General features: G+C 36.5%; 4 protein-coding genes across 4 annotated transcripts; 3 read left to right on the top strand and 1 right to left on the bottom strand.

The window, feature by feature from the left end:
* The first annotated feature begins 81 nt into the window (after window positions 1-81).
* LOC140784672 (uncharacterized) lies at window positions 82-1,855 on the top strand. Its single transcript, XM_073132196.1, has 4 exons — window positions 82-303; window positions 381-489; window positions 568-629; window positions 1,401-1,855. The coding sequence occupies exons 1-4, from the start codon at window positions 160-162 to the stop codon at window positions 1,503-1,505; spliced, it is 420 nt and encodes a 139-aa protein (XP_072988297.1). The 5' UTR covers window positions 82-159; the 3' UTR covers window positions 1,506-1,855.
* A 670-nt stretch (window positions 1,856-2,525) lies between these two features.
* LOC140785147 (uncharacterized) lies at window positions 2,526-5,602 on the bottom strand. Its single transcript, XM_073132902.1, has 5 exons — window positions 5,468-5,602; window positions 5,134-5,267; window positions 3,980-4,127; window positions 3,036-3,142; window positions 2,526-2,950 (listed from the first exon to the last, which is right to left on the bottom strand). The coding sequence occupies exons 2-5, from the start codon at window positions 5,251-5,253 to the stop codon at window positions 2,909-2,911; spliced, it is 417 nt and encodes a 138-aa protein (XP_072989003.1). The 5' UTR covers window positions 5,254-5,267; window positions 5,468-5,602; the 3' UTR covers window positions 2,526-2,908.
* Window positions 5,603-6,031: 429 nt separating this feature from the next.
* On the top strand, window positions 6,032-8,584 carry LOC140785146 (uncharacterized). The gene is made up of 4 exons (XM_073132901.1): window positions 6,032-6,606; window positions 6,824-7,118; window positions 7,560-7,610; window positions 8,154-8,584. The coding sequence occupies exons 1-4, from the start codon at window positions 6,362-6,364 to the stop codon at window positions 8,559-8,561; spliced, it is 999 nt and encodes a 332-aa protein (XP_072989002.1). The 5' UTR covers window positions 6,032-6,361; the 3' UTR covers window positions 8,562-8,584.
* Window positions 8,585-14,097: 5,513 nt separating this feature from the next.
* Window positions 14,098-16,448, top strand: LOC140784261 (gamma-glutamyl peptidase 3-like). Its single transcript, XM_073131552.1, has 4 exons — window positions 14,098-14,480; window positions 15,223-15,378; window positions 15,461-15,628; window positions 16,053-16,448. Exons 1-4 carry the CDS (start codon window positions 14,157-14,159, stop codon window positions 16,164-16,166), a joined length of 762 nt encoding a protein of 253 aa, XP_072987653.1. The 5' UTR covers window positions 14,098-14,156; the 3' UTR covers window positions 16,167-16,448.
* Window positions 16,449-16,624: the final 176 nt, after the last annotated feature.

Here is a 16,624-nt window from a genome sequence, read left to right as displayed (position 1 = left end):
TATTTTATTATTACAAAAAACCGGTCTTTTAAGGGTGGTTTTTGTAAATAGCCGAAACGAGCCGCAAATGCAATTAGATACAGGGCGTTATATGAAACTTTCCCTTCAAAAAGAACCACTCCCTCTCCTCTCTCTCCTCTCGCATCCGATCGAGCTGCCATGGATTACACCCTCGCCGCGCTGAAGCTCTTCAGCAATCAACTAAAGGAAGCTAAGAAGACCTCGACCTCGACCTCGACCTCGTCCTCGTCTTCCTCCTCCATGACCCTCTTCGGCATCCTTTTCCAGCGCGCATGGTTACAGGTCCCTCATTCGTCACTTCTCCTTCCCCTTCCTCTTCTCTCTCTCTATCTAAACCCTAACACGGACGTTTCAGGCAGGGCGTTCTCATATCTGGCTCCGACGAAGGCCGCTTCCTTCTCGATGACGGCTCCGGCGTCGTCGAGCTCGCCCTCTCCGGCGAATCCCAGCCCAAGGAGTGGAAGACCGGTGAGCCGCCGCTTCTTAATCTTGCCGTTAATATCTCTTAAAATGTGCCTCAAGGTTTTGATCTTGTGAATACTTTAGGGATGTTTGTTATGGTTGTCGGGCCATTTGTGCGATCAGATACTGGTTTGGCTCTAATCAAGGTCAGTGTATCCTCTTTATCATTTATGGCTTGAATTGTTTGATGGATTCCTCACAACTGTTTAAGCTCTATGTGCATGAAAAAAATGCTAAAAGCTGTTCATAAAGCAACTTTGCTCACATTATGGTCCCAAGAACAAGCATATTGTAATGCCCTGATGTGCAAATTTAATCCTTGATAACCAATCAATTAGAAGAATATTTTGTTTGCTCTTTGGAATGAATTGACTGACATAGTCCAAACTATCATGAAATCTGCTAATGATTAGAACTTCGTAGTTATAGACTTAATAGTTTAGTGTAATGGTTGTCACACTTTAATTTTTTTGTGTAATAATGCAATACATAGAGCCTATGTAAAAGCCACTATTCTTGATGGGGGATGAAGGTGACAGTTGAGAAGATAATTGTCACTAGAAGGGCCTGTATTTTGATTTTATGCAATCTGCAACTTAATAATGTGCAGTGCACTGGCAAATTGTTCGACACTTAAACTGATGGAAGTATGATGCACTGAGAGAAATATGATTTTTTTGACTTTTGTTTAAAAAGAAATCTTGAACTGCCTGACTGATTTCTTTCAAGGCTACCTGGCCTTCATACACACACGCGCGCGCGCGCATATATTAATTTATTCATGCATGCATTATTTTTTCAATGCCAACTCGCTAAAACTCTAAAAGAGGAACTATATATAGTTGATTATTCGTGTAACTCTTCTATCTGGTTAGTGTTATTTGTTTTACTTGGCAATTGTGGTCCTGTAATTTCAGGTTCACAAGATAGTTGATCTCTCATCACACCCTGATCGTGAAGCAATGTGGAACATGGAAGTTATCGAAGCTCATAAGTTATTTTACCTGCCCTCGCTTGAATGACATTTCTGGTCACCACATGATCTATGCTGGAAAAGTCGATTAAGATTTGGTTCAACTGCCATTGCATCAAATGACTCATCTTTCTTGTCCAAAATGACTAGGACTAATTTTTGCAATTTTCTGGGTTGTGTTACAATGTGGGACACCTTTTTCTCGGATGGTCCTCCAAAGACAAGAATTTGCTGCTCATGGAGGAGATACACCAAGGAATGTAAATGCATCTTCTTAATTGCTTTTGGCAGCTGAACTCTGCTTTAGATCAATCAGCCATTTGCTGGCTTCAATTAATGTTTCAAAATGGTGATCCAAGATGAAAGAATCGTTTCCCTGACATAGCAAGTTCCTTAAAAGTCCTTATGAACTCTGGCATGATATTTAGCAAGGTTGATGACACTGGGTGCTCTATTAAATTCCTTGTGCCAGTAGAAGAGAATATAATGAGGTTTCCCTGGAGTTTGTCCGTCCTGCGTAGTACATTTCTTCCTGGTTTGATCAAGGAGTCTTTTGAGTCAAAGTTTGTTTCACTCTTGCTTTGCAAGGGCTTTAAGTTTCCTGTTGAATGTTCCGGTTTTTTTAGGATATTAAACTTGAGAGGAATTGGTCTATTTTTCTCTGAAGCAGTTTATTGGTATAGGTTATTACAATAGGCTGCGACTCATTCACTCTGGCTTCCACAAGAATTAAATATAACAGCTAGACCTTGAGATTTCGAAAAGGCAACAAATCTATTTAATATTTGTAGCCTCCCACAATGAGCATCATCTAGCTCACCATCACCATTAGATTTACCAGAGTGAAGAAGATTTCGAATACTAGAAACTTAAAAGAAAAGCTTTGTCATCAGTCATCTCCAGGCTCATCCAAGTGAAGACGTTATGAGCCTAAGGCCCTAAAAACTGATAGAAATTCTGCGGTGCATTATTAGCTGCTAGCATGAGAAGGAGATATTCCACATTGCCACATCCTCTCTGGAGGTAAAGATAGATCCCAGGATGGTGCTTATACAAGTAAATGCAAGTCTGCCTTCGAACACACTGATGTCATTGGTGATAACAGAATTACATTGCCAATGATAAGAAATTTTCACTTCTCACGAACCAAAAGCTTAGTTAGCAACATGAAAACCACAAATCATCAAATGCAGAAGAGAAATTTCTACAAGGATATTTACCATCCTCTTGTGAGGTAAGATAACATGTTTTAATCACTATGAACATTATTATGGATTACTATTATGACATATTCAGTTATTCTATGTTGGTAAGAATGAGATGATGCATAAATCGCCCGAAAGAACTCGTCTGAGCTAATAGATCTTGCCAACCTTTTCGATATAGACATGTTGACTTGGATCATCCACCAAAACAGAACTGTAGGGATACAGTAAGTTCATGCGGCTCAGATCAAAACTTCCAGTTGTTCTTTAGATAAACCACCATCTCTTGCTGCAGCATGAAAAACAAAGAATGCGTTGATATGGATTTCTTATTTATTTTTCTTAGAGAGAGGCAGTCCAGATGTCATACTTACAATTAAACAAAGAAGCAAGCAACCGATTGCCCCAGGAAACAGCGCATACCAAAGATTCAAACTATGAAACTTTGCACCATCAATAAACAAAATTGGCAAGCTTGCAGCTGCAATTCCCAGCACAGATCAGCTGACAGGTGATATTTACCACAAAAAATAACAAAATGCTACAGAAGTGAGCAATAGGTTTCGTTATTAGTTTTAATTTCCCTCGATATTGTTACATCAAGACAATAATTCAGAATATTGCACTTCATGGATAGGTTCACATCTTTACTTTTTGAACTTCTCGTGAAGAGTAAAAGAGGGGAAAAAGTGTCCAGATCTTCACGCAGCAAATTTAATCTTGCACAGAAAATTACCTTCAGGCATATTAAATATTTTTCCTTTTATACATAGCAATGAGTGTAGCAATTAGTGTTCTATACTGAAAATTGTTTATCTTATTGTGTGTCATATAGCATAACTCGCAACATAACTCTCATGAAAGAATGACTGTGCAGGTTAAAAATATTGATGATGCAAAAAGATAGTAGGTTCTGGATAAAGATCTTCACATCTTCCCCTCCTAGAACTTATCAGGTTTATTTATCATGTAAAACCCACTTCAAGTATCCAACATTCCAATTTTCTGAGAAATCTACATTAAGCTGTTTTCTTATCAAATCAGATTTTCTGTTATCAATGTTTGAATTCCCTCTGGTTCTTCAATTCTGATTGGGCTAGTGGATTTGGTAGATTCTACTCAAAATCTACTTGAAGTTGCCTGGTTGAACTCATTAAGCTTGGGTTTGATTCTTAAAGCAGGCTACCAATTTAAACAATCTCAAACTTAAATCAGTTTCAGTCAGGTTGCAGTCCTGATAAATGTTAATACTGTAACCCAAACACCATCATAATAGAAGATGCATAAATGCCAACACGCCTTCCTATGAAAGTCATACCTGGAGGATGACTGGCACCTGTGATGAGCATGAATGCTATAGATGCAGCAAGAGCAGTTGCCCTTGCTAACCAGCCAGGTCCAAATAATAAAAATGCCAGTACACCAATTGCAGCACAACCAATCTGAGCCACGAACATATTATACTTCTGCACTAGCATCCATTTTCAGAAATCATCATTTTGTCATGTAATAAATCAACAATTAGAAACATTGAAGTCATAATCTAGAGAAAGCATAATTAAGTAGATTTCATCAGTTTCAACATATATATTACATTTTAATACCTCATAGTAATTCAACGATGTCAAATAGTAACTAAGTTGCTGTCATTTACATGATCACGAAGCAAGTTATAGATGACCAATTAATGCTTTGCATCACTCAATTACTCCACAAATGCATGTTATAATAACAGTATGGCAATGAAATGATGCTGATCTTGTGGCCAAGGGAATAAGCAATAGCATGACATGATGAACCAGCAAGTCATCAACCAGTTGAATTATAGCCATACTATATTTTTCACTACTTGGATTGTGCAATGAAATTCTTGCTCTTCACAAGATAATATAAGAGTTGTTGAATAGCTAAAGAAGCATTAGAACCATAGGTCCATGCGTGCTTACATTTTGAATGCAAGCAATAAATCTCCTCTTTTTCCTCTTTTTACATGATAATCTGGCTGCCTGAATTGGTGTACTTCACAACTATATTAGATGCAATCCTTTCCTCATTTGAATTTTCTCGACTAACTTTCAAGGATCCATATTCAGGATCTGTTCACAACATATTCTAAGGTAGCATGGAACAAATCCAAGAGAATTTACAGCACACTACCAGCACGCTCATACTTACACATCATCCACTATGACTAATCCGAAGATGCATCACTGATTCTCAAATCCAAACTTTAAGTCGCGCCTGTAAATGCAAATGGGCTGTCAAGCAATTCAAAGCTCAAAAACACATGCCCCTAGTCCTACAAATCCATTACATTATTCATCACACTAAACTGCCAGAAACCTAATCCATATATCACATGGGTGAGGGAGGCATTTAATACCAATAAATTGCACAGAAAATCTACTTTAATTCTTGCAATGTGAAAGAGATCAAGTTTCAAAAATTCATAACGAGAAGTGTTAGCAGCACCTTTGCAGCAGGGGAATTGGGATTAGCAAATAACACTGCACAAACAGCTCCCAAAGGAGCAATCGTCACCGACAATCCCCTGGGAGCCAACATCTGATCAACCCTCCCCAATATCGCCATCGCCGCAAATGCACCTGCCCCAAATCCAATCCAACATCCCCCCCAAAAAATGAAAAAAAATGAAACGAGAAAAGGCTTACTTTTACAAATAACTACCTAACTTTGTCCCTAAAAGAGGGGGGTCTTATGCAATAAGTCTGAATATAGATGGCTATCTGACGAAATCCCAAAGTAAAGTAACCGTCAATCCAATGAGATTAAGCAAAGAAGGGACCTGCAGAGGGCCAGAGGACGTCGCTGAGGCTTACGCCGGGCGCCGACGGCAGCGATTTCTCGGGAAATTTCCACCAATCCTCCCACAAGCTGCCGCTGCTAGTCGCTTTTACAACGAGCCGGCTTGGGCTACTGCTTCGGCTTAGTCTAAGAATAGCACGATAGGAATAAGAATAAGAATAAGTACTATTCGCCTTCTTATAACTACTCGATCGTATCGAGAGAGAAGAGATGGGAGAGATGACATGGGAGATCTTGGTTAGGCCATGTAAGCTCTTGCAGCTACTGGGACATTGTTGGATTCCCATATCTCTCTCTCTCTCTCTCTCTCTCTCTCTCTCTCTATGGCAAGAAGAAGAGGGAGGTGGATATTTTAAATAGTTTGACAATTAATACTGTGGTTGGCTCTTCGATAGGGCGAGAGGGTGGATATGGAGGGGAAACAATAGACAAGGGAAGAGGCTCCTCGGTGGTTGGGAGAGCCAGCAACTCTTGGATTGTAGGAATATTTTGCAATCGTTTATTTAAGCGAGATGCCAGCCTATCATGAAATGCCAAGTAGTAGATTGTCGTGATTCCTGCACATGGGATTGCAGATGACCTTCTTCCCAGCAGGAAAGCATCTGGGATTCTGGTTATCCGGCGAGCTTATCTGTAAAAATAAAATTATGTAGGGGTCTGGTAGTAAAATAAGCATCCAAAAAACACTTGCTTTTGCATCTATGTCCTTCAAATGTTTGCATTTTGCATATATGCCCCTCAAGGAGACCTCTGACTTATGGTATAGGTGCAAATATCGCCCAGCTTAGGCTATCCAGCTTTTGCTTACTACTGCAGCGAAGTGAGTGTTATCTCCAACCCAACCGTGCGAAGAGAACGGCGAAGGAAGACGACGATGGTGCAGTTGGGTGGCTCACTTCGTAACATCTTCTCGACTCACATCTCCACCATTCTCGCCTTCGGAGAGAAGGGAAACGACAACGCTGCGAGCAAGTTGCCATTACCTTCTCATTGGCAAAAAGACAAACAGATAACGAGCGTCTCCAACCCACTGGTGAAGCACTGTGTCAAGCTCCGCCTAAGCTCCTCCTACCGCCGATCGTGCCGCTCCCTCGTTGTCGTCGGCCTTACCCCAATCTTGTACTGTCTCTTTATCTTTGCTGGAATCTTTGCTTCTTGGAAACACATGACTTTTTGTATTCTTGACCAACTTAAATGTGTAGCAAAATTTGCAGATAACCCATTTGATTAATTGTCTAAGATGCCATGGCAAATGCATACCAAGTGAATTTACTCGGCGCACGTCCTTACTTGGCCATCTTGAGAACTTATGTAACGAAATTTTACTGAAGTGCAGGGAGATATGCAGCTTCCAGAAACTAAAGGATTATGAAGTCTCTATCTTGGACTGTTTAATTTTGTTAGATGGTGCTGAGACTCCTGAGGAACTCGATCCCTCTAACTTTGTTGTGCATACGAGCCCTAATGTGATGAAGAAACTCTCTGGGATGCAATCCATTGATTCAATTGAAGCAATTGCTATTATGAAGATGCCTAAGAACTTCTGTGCACTGGAAAAGAATCAGAATGAAGTAGGCTCTTATAGCTTGTTCCACTCTCCTTACCGGATATTAGTCCTTGATGGGATTCAGGTGACAACCTTGTATATATATCCCAAGACTATAACTTGTTTTCTTTTGTAATGTTTTCATTTTATGTTAAACCTTTCGAAGTTTTTATGATCAAGCGGCCAAAATAATGCCAAGAATCTACTGTCTTTTAAGACAAGTATATCAGTTCTTTTCTGCTGAACTTTTAGATCTTACAGACATCGTCGAAGTAAACATATATTTAATGAGGCAGGTTCTGCATTCTTATTTTTGCTGCTGTTAAAAAGTAATTGATGTATAGATGCAGATTTAGGTGCTAAAATCAACAGCAGTTATACTAATGTCTTTTGTGATTGCAGCCTATTTAGAATTTTCAAGTTTAATGATTGTTATGTTGTCCTAACCTTAGTGTGTCTTTTAAAATATACCTTTTTTTTGAAGTTAACATAAGCTTTATGCAATTAACTGTATTACTCTCTGCAGGATCCTGGTAATCTTGGAACGTTGATAAGATCAGCCTGTGCTTTCAAATGGGTATGGTATTAGCTTCTGTGACTGGTTTCTTCTAATTTGGATCTGCGGATTTGCTAAGTAGTAGCTTTCATTTTTTTTTTTTCTAGCTTTATCTCTATACCAATGATCCTGCATTATAATCTTCAAATTTGTCGCAATCTTCAGTGCCCTGTATACAGCTTGTAGAGAACAAATATTATTGCTAATATTCATTTTTTGTCATGGAGTTATAACCTATCTGATACTATTAACATCTTGTTAACTATAAGTACTTTCAATTCATCAAGTAAACATGGGTTAAGACTAAGTATATCTCAATCTTAACTGTGATGAAGCATCTCTAAACAGAGGCTCTTAGTAGATTTTTTTTTTTTTTTTGAGAGAGAGAGAGAGATAGAGGCTCTTAGTGGATATTATGATGTCATGTTAGAAGTTCAAGAAAATAATTTTGACATACATTTCAAAGTGCTTTTCGTTAATATCCGTTTTAATGTTTTTTGTATTCTTCGAACTTTTTTTTTCTGGGAAGTGGTTATAATAACTAATTGCCTCAACTTCCAACAGGATGGAATCTTTCTTCTTCCTGGTTGCTGTGATCCTTTCAATGAAAAAGCTATCCGAGCAGCCCGGGGCGCCTCCTTTCAGCTCCCCATTGTCTCTGGTAACTGGCATCACCTGAAGTCCCTAAGAGCCAAATTTAATATGATGATATTGGCAGGCCATCCAAAAGATAGCAGTGATGGATCTAAAAGAGTTTCTTGTCTATCTCAAGAACTAGCGGATACTTTTGCCGGTAAGCCTCTGTGCTTGGTGTTAGGCAGTGAGGGTAATGGCCTCTCTGAACAAACCCTGGAAGCCTGTGAACTAGTAAGCATACCGATGAACGGCATGTTCGAGTCTCTTAATGTTTCTGTTGCAGGTGGAATTTTCTTGTTCATGCTGCAGTCTAAACATCAGAGATATAATGCATAACAAGTTAAATTCTTTTGCATTTATTGTTTCTTCTTTAGCCTATATGTTCTGGCCTCATTTGTGAAACTGCATTGCCTGGGCCCAACTAAATCAATTTCAGGTCTGGGCCAGGGGCAATTATGTCCTGCTAATTATTAAAAATATCTCTAATTAGACACTTTTAAAGAAGTCTCAATTATGCCATGCCATTAATTTTCATAATCACGTAACTAATAACCATGAAAAGTTAATATGATATATTTGTCAATGGTAGGCAGTGTTATGATCTCTAATTGATTGCTAAGAACCCTAAAAGGTAGGACTAATGCCAAATTATACATAAATCATTAAAAGAGAAGCAATGCTTAATGCGGTTGCTTGCTGTGTCATATTATATATGAGAAGATTATAAGTGTTACTATGATTGAAATATTATAACATATAAGATAATCTTAGATATTAGCTCCTCCGAAATCTTATCTTATAGGACAATAAACTTTTAACACATTCTCATATGCTCCCAGAATTATGAAACATTTTACGGAGGATATTACGGAGTGACCTCAAGAATTATTCTTTAGGAGTAATCTGTGGATCAAAATATGGATATATACGTGCTACTCAAGATACAACTAATTCAGGTCAAGGTAAAGAAAAGGATTACGTATTGGTGGAAAAGAATACTCAGAGTGGATTGCTTCCATGTATGAATAATAACTTTTGAATCACGTCATGGTACAGGAGTAAAGCATGTACTATATATTGTTCATTAATGCACTCTAAAGTCCTCATTCTAAGTAGCAGAAAAGGATTTATAAAAGAGATTTGTTGTCATGCATCAAGTGGGCCTGTTTGATTTGCTAATATGGATAATATCTTCTCACTCAAATATCTTAAAATGTATCAAAGAGATGTTATATTTTCCCATATGGATTTGCTAATATGGAATTTTTTTTTTTTAAAAAGAGAGGAAAATTTTCAATTGTTTAATAGCTAATATAGTACCATTTAGGAATTTCTCACAATTGGGTTGCAAATTAAGAATCCAGTTCCTAAGTGATTCAGGTTTTTCCAATTCACATCCCTTTTCTGATATGATCTCAAAACTTTTGCTTCTGGTTCAGAGTGTCTGCCTGAATAATTATTCTTCAAAGAATGTTGGGCTTATATACCTCAAAATACACAACACACCTTAAAAAAATTTATTGAGGACTAAATTTTTTTATAATTTTTTATATAAACATAGAAAATCTTAAGCATTACTCGTTTTCTGTTTACCTGATTTAGTCGACTAGTTGCTATCTATACGTGCATCTTGATATGGCATGCCAGGTAATCTCTAAATTAATGTTGCTTACCGTGCTAAGATGGGTTTTGGTGATGATGGTGATGAAAATAATAGAAATAATGAAAATGATGAGCTCTGGATGTTGAAAGCAGAATGGATAAGGGAGATGATAATTTTGTGATTTAGAAAATAAAAAGAAAGGGGGAAATAGAGGATGAGGAGGGAGGAGCCAATCTGCAGTTTGGGGTTGAGGGAGGGGGAGAAGATAGAATGCGGTCAACTTGACGTCGTCAGCCTTGAATCAAAAAAGAAGACAGATAAATGAGAAGTTGAACAGGCGTTTGAACGCTATCGGATGGATTGTACTCTTGAGCTTGATAGTTTGAACGTCATTAAATGAACTGCACTCTCGAGTTTAAGTGTTTGAATGTCGTTGGATAAACTACACTCTCAGATTCGAGTGTTCAAACTCCATTGGGCAGACATTCAAACACTTCAATATTTTACTGTTCTCGGATTGTGGCTTTCGAACGTTGTTGGTCGGGTGCTCGAATGCCTCAATAAGAGCTGATCTTCTATTTCACCGTCTAAACGTCTTTGGCTGGGTGTTCGACCACACGAGCCCAAGGCTAAAAGTTCTCTAGAAATAATAAATAACTAATCTAGATAAGTAGTTTCAATCCGGTAAATCTAATGTCCCATGTGTGGCGACCCGATCGAGTCTGAATCATATGAATTAAATTCTTATCTTACCCATGAAAAAAATAAAATAGGAGGAAATAAGTCCATGTACAACATTAAAAATTAAAAATTCTTTCTCTAAGCATACACACAGATATGATAGGTTAGATATTCAAATAGAGTGTGGTTTAGGTGTCATGATCCATAACGACCAACAAATCTTTAACAGAACTATATATTTAAAGTTCTCTAAAGTTTACTTCCTACTAGATGGTGTGGGATCTTACTAATCCCATAACAGAGATCAATTTATAATCGAAATTTTCTTTTATACCAAATCTAGGGTTAATTATTTTGTGTGCACACCAGGGTTTGAGACATAGTTTGTGTGCACACTTGGGTTAATTATTTTATTGTTATTGATGGAAATTGAGACACGTACGATTGCCTAATTATGAGTTTAATTAATCCATTAAGCATGATATTTTAAGCCTATAATTAATAACGTAAACTATGACGTGAGTGAAATTAAGCGACATTTTCTTCGAAATAAATGCAGTGCTGTCTTAGTCGATCCACTTATCTAATCTTCGATATAAAAAAAATTCATTCACATCCTTGTCTTGTTTCCTATCTCTCTCTCTCTCTCTCTCAACCCAAGTATTTGCCATTCATTATTTCATCACTCTTTAATTAGCCACCACCAAATCACTATCGCAATTAAATCAAATCTCCACGCTAAAAAGCACTTAAATGCCACTAATTAATCTACCCAAAGCCGTGGCCACCGGCATTTATTGATAACGTGGAGAATTAAGTGTCATTTTATATCTACATTTATGTCTTTGTCATATATAATAACTATTATCAACTATATTACGAATAACGTCCTAGAGCAACTCAAGCATTTTACTTAGATTTTATCTTTTTTTTTTTAGAGAGAGAATATCCGTAGGCAAGTAGTTTATTAATATCTACTTATGGATACTCACTTGTTTATTAAACGATGGAAATTTTTAAACACTTGAGTATAACCTGTTTCTTTAAACGAGTTACACGAATCATAAATAGTAACATAAACGAGCTAAGCATGAGCACATAGAATTAGGCTGAGCTCGAGTCACTCGTTTATTCTGATACTCATAGTCATAAATGGGTTATTAGATGATACGAGTTATTTAAATTCTAAATAAATTTTTCTTGTGTTATAAATATAATTTTTTGTATTATAAATAGACTACTCAGGTTATAATCGAGTTATCATAGTATCACATAATAATTAGGTTATTATGTCAGAAATAAATTAGAGTGTCAAGTTATAAATGATTTAAATAGATTGAGATTAAGGTAATAAAAAATTGACATAATATGTTTACTTAGACGAATTGACCCGTTTATAATCGAACTCATTTAGACTAAACTTAAACCCATTTAAAAATATGTATCGTGTGTGATCAAACTTTTACCACCCTTAAGTCATATGCTAAATTTAGTCCCAAAAAAAAAGTCATATGCTAACATTCTTTATTTATATAAAGCAAGAAGTCTAATTAGATGTTAAGTTTTAATACAAAAAAAAATTCTCACCTGCGTGTTGAAAAGTTACCCTCCTTAATTAGTACAATCTAGCCACGTTGACTTTCAAAAGCCGGGACTCCACCGGCTGCTCATAAATTCTTCCGAAGCACATCCGTCACTTAGTTTGACTTTACTTTGCATCTAGTAACGTATGGACATTAGAATTTGCCAGGTTTCGTTCAATGGTCTTCCGTGCGTTATTCATGCATGCACGGATATCTCTTGCTATCATTCTCTTTATTCTCAAAGATATCCAGAGGCTAATTAGTCTAGTTTAAGAGTTGGCCAAAGGCTCATCACTGCATCATATCGTGATTAATTCATGGATTTCTTATTGCTATTCTTCCTTTTATTCTCAAAAAATAACACGAGGTTGGTCTTTATTCAAGTCTTTGGAAAAAGAAGATAGAAAAAAAAAAAAAAAGTTGGCATTTTGACGTTAGAATTTGCATGGAATTCTCCTCCCTATCCCTTTTTTTCCCCCCCTTATTCTCATAATACCTTTTTCTTTCTTGTTGTCATGGTATTAAGAAGTTGGTCTAATTGATTTATTCTCTTTGTTCAGGTTTTGAAATTATTCAGTTGGTCATTATTGGTCTCTATGCTTACTACTGGCATATTGATATTAGAATGCATGGATTTCGAGTAGAAATTTCTTTTATCTTTTTCTCCTTTTCAACTCACAAATAGAGAAGTTACTCCACACATGGATGTACTTCACAAAAATTTTAGTATTTAGATTGCATGCCTATTAAGTGTTTACATATCAAGTAAGAACTTAAAAGGCTGATTAAAAGGTTAATTAAAAAAGAGTTCATGAAAAGGCTACAAATTCTTGTCATATATGACATGAATGTCTATATGGCAAATCAATCTAATCATTGAAAATTAAGTTCCAAATCAACGTCTTTAAAAATGTAGCAAAAATTTATATTGTATAACCTCAATCAAACATCATGATCATGACTAAGATGTGTTCTATATGGAAACATTAAAATTGTACTCATAGCTTAAATAATGCCAACTAATTTTGTAAGTATCACATAGCAGAAATTCAGGGGTTTGTAGCTTTTTTTTTTAAAGCTAAAAATGAAATTTTATAGATAAAATTATAAAAGTCATTATTAGAATCGGAGACCAGAATTTGCAAACAAATAGTAAGCTAATCGGCAGCTCGATTAGCTTAATGATAAGTATCAATAATCTTACAATTATTAAAATTATTAGTTAGGTATTTGATGTCATTTATAATAATGTCAATGGAACTATGGAGCTTCTAATCACCCCTCAAAATGTCGATTAAAAAGAGAGTCCGTTTCAAACCCTAATTATCACTGCTTCAAGACTTATAAGATCTTCATCTATAAACTGCAAGAATAAGACTACCGATAGCTTGTGAAACTACCAACTTTACTATAAGGCATCCTATACGGTCGATCATTACCTTTTCGGTAATAAAGATTTTGTAATTGACTATTAAATATCAAGATATGTACTTAATTCCATTACCTTAGTTTTAATCTAGATGGTCGATAATTAATAATTAATTGACAGGTCATTAGGTCTATGGCTATCCTCATCATGTTCCCATCCATCATACCCAACATTATTGAGAATAAAACACCAACTAAAAAAATTATATCTACACTCTTTAATTGTTACTCATTTTTTGAATTTATTTTACCTATATTTATTTTTACATAAATTTATTTTTATCACCGTAAGCATAAAAAAAAAAATATTTTTTTCTTCTCTTTTTTTTTGAGATAAAAATTTATATATTTATTTAGATAAATATAAATTAAAAAAAATAGATAAAAAATTTATCTATTTTGATTAATAAAAATGATGAGATATAGTATACAGCAATCTATTAATTTTGACCAAAAAACTATCGATTTCATAAATTATTTATTTATTTTTAAGTAAAACATGCATAACTTCCAATATTTTTAACTCCTCTCTCTTCCTCCTCCTAATTATAAAAACCTACACCCCCCCCTCAAGAAACATGAATCATCCCTCCTCTCTCTCTCTCTTTCTCTCTCCACAAAAGAAGGGGAAAAGATATGCCGGCGGAGGGGAAAGGAAGCTATGCATTGCTGCTCTGCGCCGAAGACTCGGAGTACGTCAAGAAGGTCCACGGCGGCTACTACGACGTCTTCGTCGACCTCCTCGGCGACCAGGGAGAGACGTGGCACGTCTACCGCGCGTCGCGCGGCCATCTCCCCCGCGACGACGGCGGCGTGATCGACGGCTACGATGGGTTCGTGATCACCGGAAGCTGCAACGACGCCCATGGCGATGACCGCTGGATTAAGGAGCTGATCGATTTGGTCGCGATTCTAAATGCGAAGCGCAAGAAGGTCCTCGGCGTTTGCTTTGGGCATCAGGTATTAAATCGCATTTTAGATTACCATTTTTTCTCTTTTGGTTTCTATCCCGATTTCTTTTCTTGTTGCTTGATCGGATTTGGTTCGTCTCCATAGCTGGCTTACTAGACAACGGCGGGGATTCCCTGCAAAAGGCGATTCCGGAAGTTTCTACGATCTAAAGCGTGGCAGGTTTTAATGGGTGTAATATATGTGCAGGGAGGGTAATTTAGTCCTTTTGTGTTATCTACTTAGCTCTTGCGGGTGCCTTAAAGCCAATAAGAGCTATTTTATAGATTTTTATGTTCTTCTAAATTAAGTGGTCTAAGACTTCTTTGGTGTTTCTCCTCTATGTGGAAATGCACTAGACCTTCAAAATATAAAATAACCCAATAACGAGTAAAAATTATAATTTTGATTTAGTCTCTTTGAGATCAGCAATCCTCTATTTAAATAAAAAAAAATAAAATTTTGGACCCTGCCTTAGATAGACCTAGATTTTTAGGTCAACTGGTTAATTAATATATTTATTGCGGAACAGAAGCAAAAAAAAAAAAACTGTCCTACTTTGTTATTAATTAAACATCACAAATATTAGTTTTTCCCATTGAGAGAGGTCAATTGATAAGATGAAAACATTGTATAGTCTTCTCTAGTTTCTCTTAAATGTATTAGAAAAGCCAAGCATATTAAAGAAGAATTCATCCCTATACTAGATTTTTCTTGTTGTAAGACATGTCTGAAGACATGAACCTTTGTGTAGATTCTATGCCGAGCTTTAGGTGGCAAGACAGGGAGAGCCTGCAAAGGATGGGATATAGGAGTGACCTGCATCCACCCTTCTCAATCTATGACTAAGCTGCTCTCTTCTCTCCAAATCCCTTGTCATCTTCCTGTAATTGAGTGTCACCAAGATGAGGTATGTTAAACTTCTCAATACTATTGCAAATAGAGTTAGAATTTGAGTTTAGGAACATAAGAATTTGGTGTTCGAACTGCAGGTCTGGGAGTTGCCTCCCCTTGCAGAGGAGATGGCTAAATCAGACAGAACTGGAATAGAGATGTTTAGATTTGGAGACCACATCATGGGCATTCAAGGACACCCTGAGTACACCAAAGACATCCTCTTGCACCTCGTCGACCGCCTTCTCCAGTCTAATCTTATTCAGGTAAAATAACAGTACTTTCGTAGTTCTTTCAAACATCAAGATTAATAATGCCGATATCGACAATAACTAACCTTTCACCAAATGTTGATTTTTTGTTAGTAGAAGGTAGTGTTTCGCTATAAGTCATAATGTAGTCATCTAGTTGGCACCATCTCTTCTCTTGTCATCAGTGATTCAAGTATCTAGTACTGGTTTCATATAGTTCACAGAAGTCGCTATTTATCTATCCCTGATACCTTGGAGCACATGAAAAGCATTGCAACAATTTATGTGCTCCTAATTCGAATTTTTCCTAGCAAATTTCTCATATAGCAATCCTACACAAGTAGATGATAGATAATAGTTAGTATTATTTATTTATCTTCTTCCTTTGCTTGGATGTGGCATCTATCTACAAGGAAACTAATTAGAGTTTCTATTGCAGAATTCACATGCAGAAGCAGCAAACGAAAGCTTAAGTGCACGAGAGCCAGACAGGGAGGCATGGAAAAAGCTTTGCAAAGGCTTTCTTAAGGGAAACCTCTTACCATTAGCTTAAACATTTCACGGTAGAAGAGTATGGAATTGTTGGGAGATTTTCTTTTTCTTTTTTTTAACTTAAGAGATGTAAATAAGATCAATAACTACTGATCCATCATTCCATTAGGAGAAAATTTCATACTGCAGAACATGTCAATGGGAAGTGGATGGATTTTTAATTGAAGTGAGATAAAGAAAAAAGGACACTTTCTTTACTAGTATCAACAAAAAAAAAAAAAATTTCAAAAGTTTATAGTATTTCCTTCTTAAATTGAAATTTTCAAATATTTATTGTTCTTGATATAATACTTGTCAACAATATGATTCTCTTACATCATCTGTTTAATTGCTTTCAAGATCCAAACATTCAGGCCAGAAAAGTCCACCTGAACCTTGACGTAGATTTGCAACTGCTAACTGTTCTCGACCTAATTTTGCCTTGATAAATTTGTTTCAACTCACTATCAAACTAAAATT

This window comes from Typha latifolia, chromosome 3 (assembly GCF_019914945.1).
Source record: "Typha latifolia isolate L0001 chromosome 3, TyphaL0001v2, whole genome shotgun sequence".
NCBI classification, from domain to species: domain Eukaryota; kingdom Viridiplantae; phylum Streptophyta; class Magnoliopsida; order Poales; family Typhaceae; genus Typha; species Typha latifolia.
Note: the sequence above shows the minus strand (reverse complement) of the source record. Positions and strands in the feature narration are given on the sequence as shown.

What these genes read in the sequence shown, in the direction of transcription:
- LOC140784672 (XM_073132196.1), top strand. Translation starts at nt 160, where the DNA reads ATGGATTACACCCTCGCCGCGCTGAAGCTCTTCAGCAATCAACTAAAG. An exon ending in GCCCAAGGAGTGGAAGACCG is followed by an intron (nt 490 to 567) that starts GTGAGCCGCCGC and finishes TGAATACTTTAG; the next exon opens with GGATGTTTGTTATGGTTGTC. An exon ending in CTGGTTTGGCTCTAATCAAG is followed by an intron (nt 630 to 1,400) that starts GTCAGTGTATCC and finishes CTGTAATTTCAG; the next exon opens with GTTCACAAGATAGTTGATCT.
- LOC140785147 (XM_073132902.1), bottom strand. Translation starts at nt 5,253, where the DNA reads ATGGCGATATTGGGGAGGGTTGATCAGATGTTGGCTCCCAGGGGATTG. An exon ending in CCAATTCCCCTGCTGCAAAG is followed by an intron (nt 4,128 to 5,133) that starts GTGCTGCTAACA and finishes ATGCTAGTGCAG; the next exon opens with AAGTATAATATGTTCGTGGC. An exon ending in AGGTGCCAGTCATCCTCCAG is followed by an intron (nt 3,143 to 3,979) that starts GTATGACTTTCA and finishes TGGGAATTGCAG; the next exon opens with CTGCAAGCTTGCCAATTTTG.
- LOC140785146 (XM_073132901.1), top strand. Translation starts at nt 6,362, where the DNA reads ATGGTGCAGTTGGGTGGCTCACTTCGTAACATCTTCTCGACTCACATC. An exon ending in GTCGGCCTTACCCCAATCTT is followed by an intron (nt 6,607 to 6,823) that starts GTACTGTCTCTT and finishes ACTGAAGTGCAG; the next exon opens with GGAGATATGCAGCTTCCAGA. An exon ending in CAGCCTGTGCTTTCAAATGG is followed by an intron (nt 7,611 to 8,153) that starts GTATGGTATTAG and finishes AACTTCCAACAG; the next exon opens with GATGGAATCTTTCTTCTTCC.
- LOC140784261 (XM_073131552.1), top strand. Translation starts at nt 14,157, where the DNA reads ATGCCGGCGGAGGGGAAAGGAAGCTATGCATTGCTGCTCTGCGCCGAA. An exon ending in TTGAGTGTCACCAAGATGAG is followed by an intron (nt 15,379 to 15,460) that starts GTATGTTAAACT and finishes TTCGAACTGCAG; the next exon opens with GTCTGGGAGTTGCCTCCCCT. An exon ending in TCCAGTCTAATCTTATTCAG is followed by an intron (nt 15,629 to 16,052) that starts GTAAAATAACAG and finishes TTTCTATTGCAG; the next exon opens with AATTCACATGCAGAAGCAGC.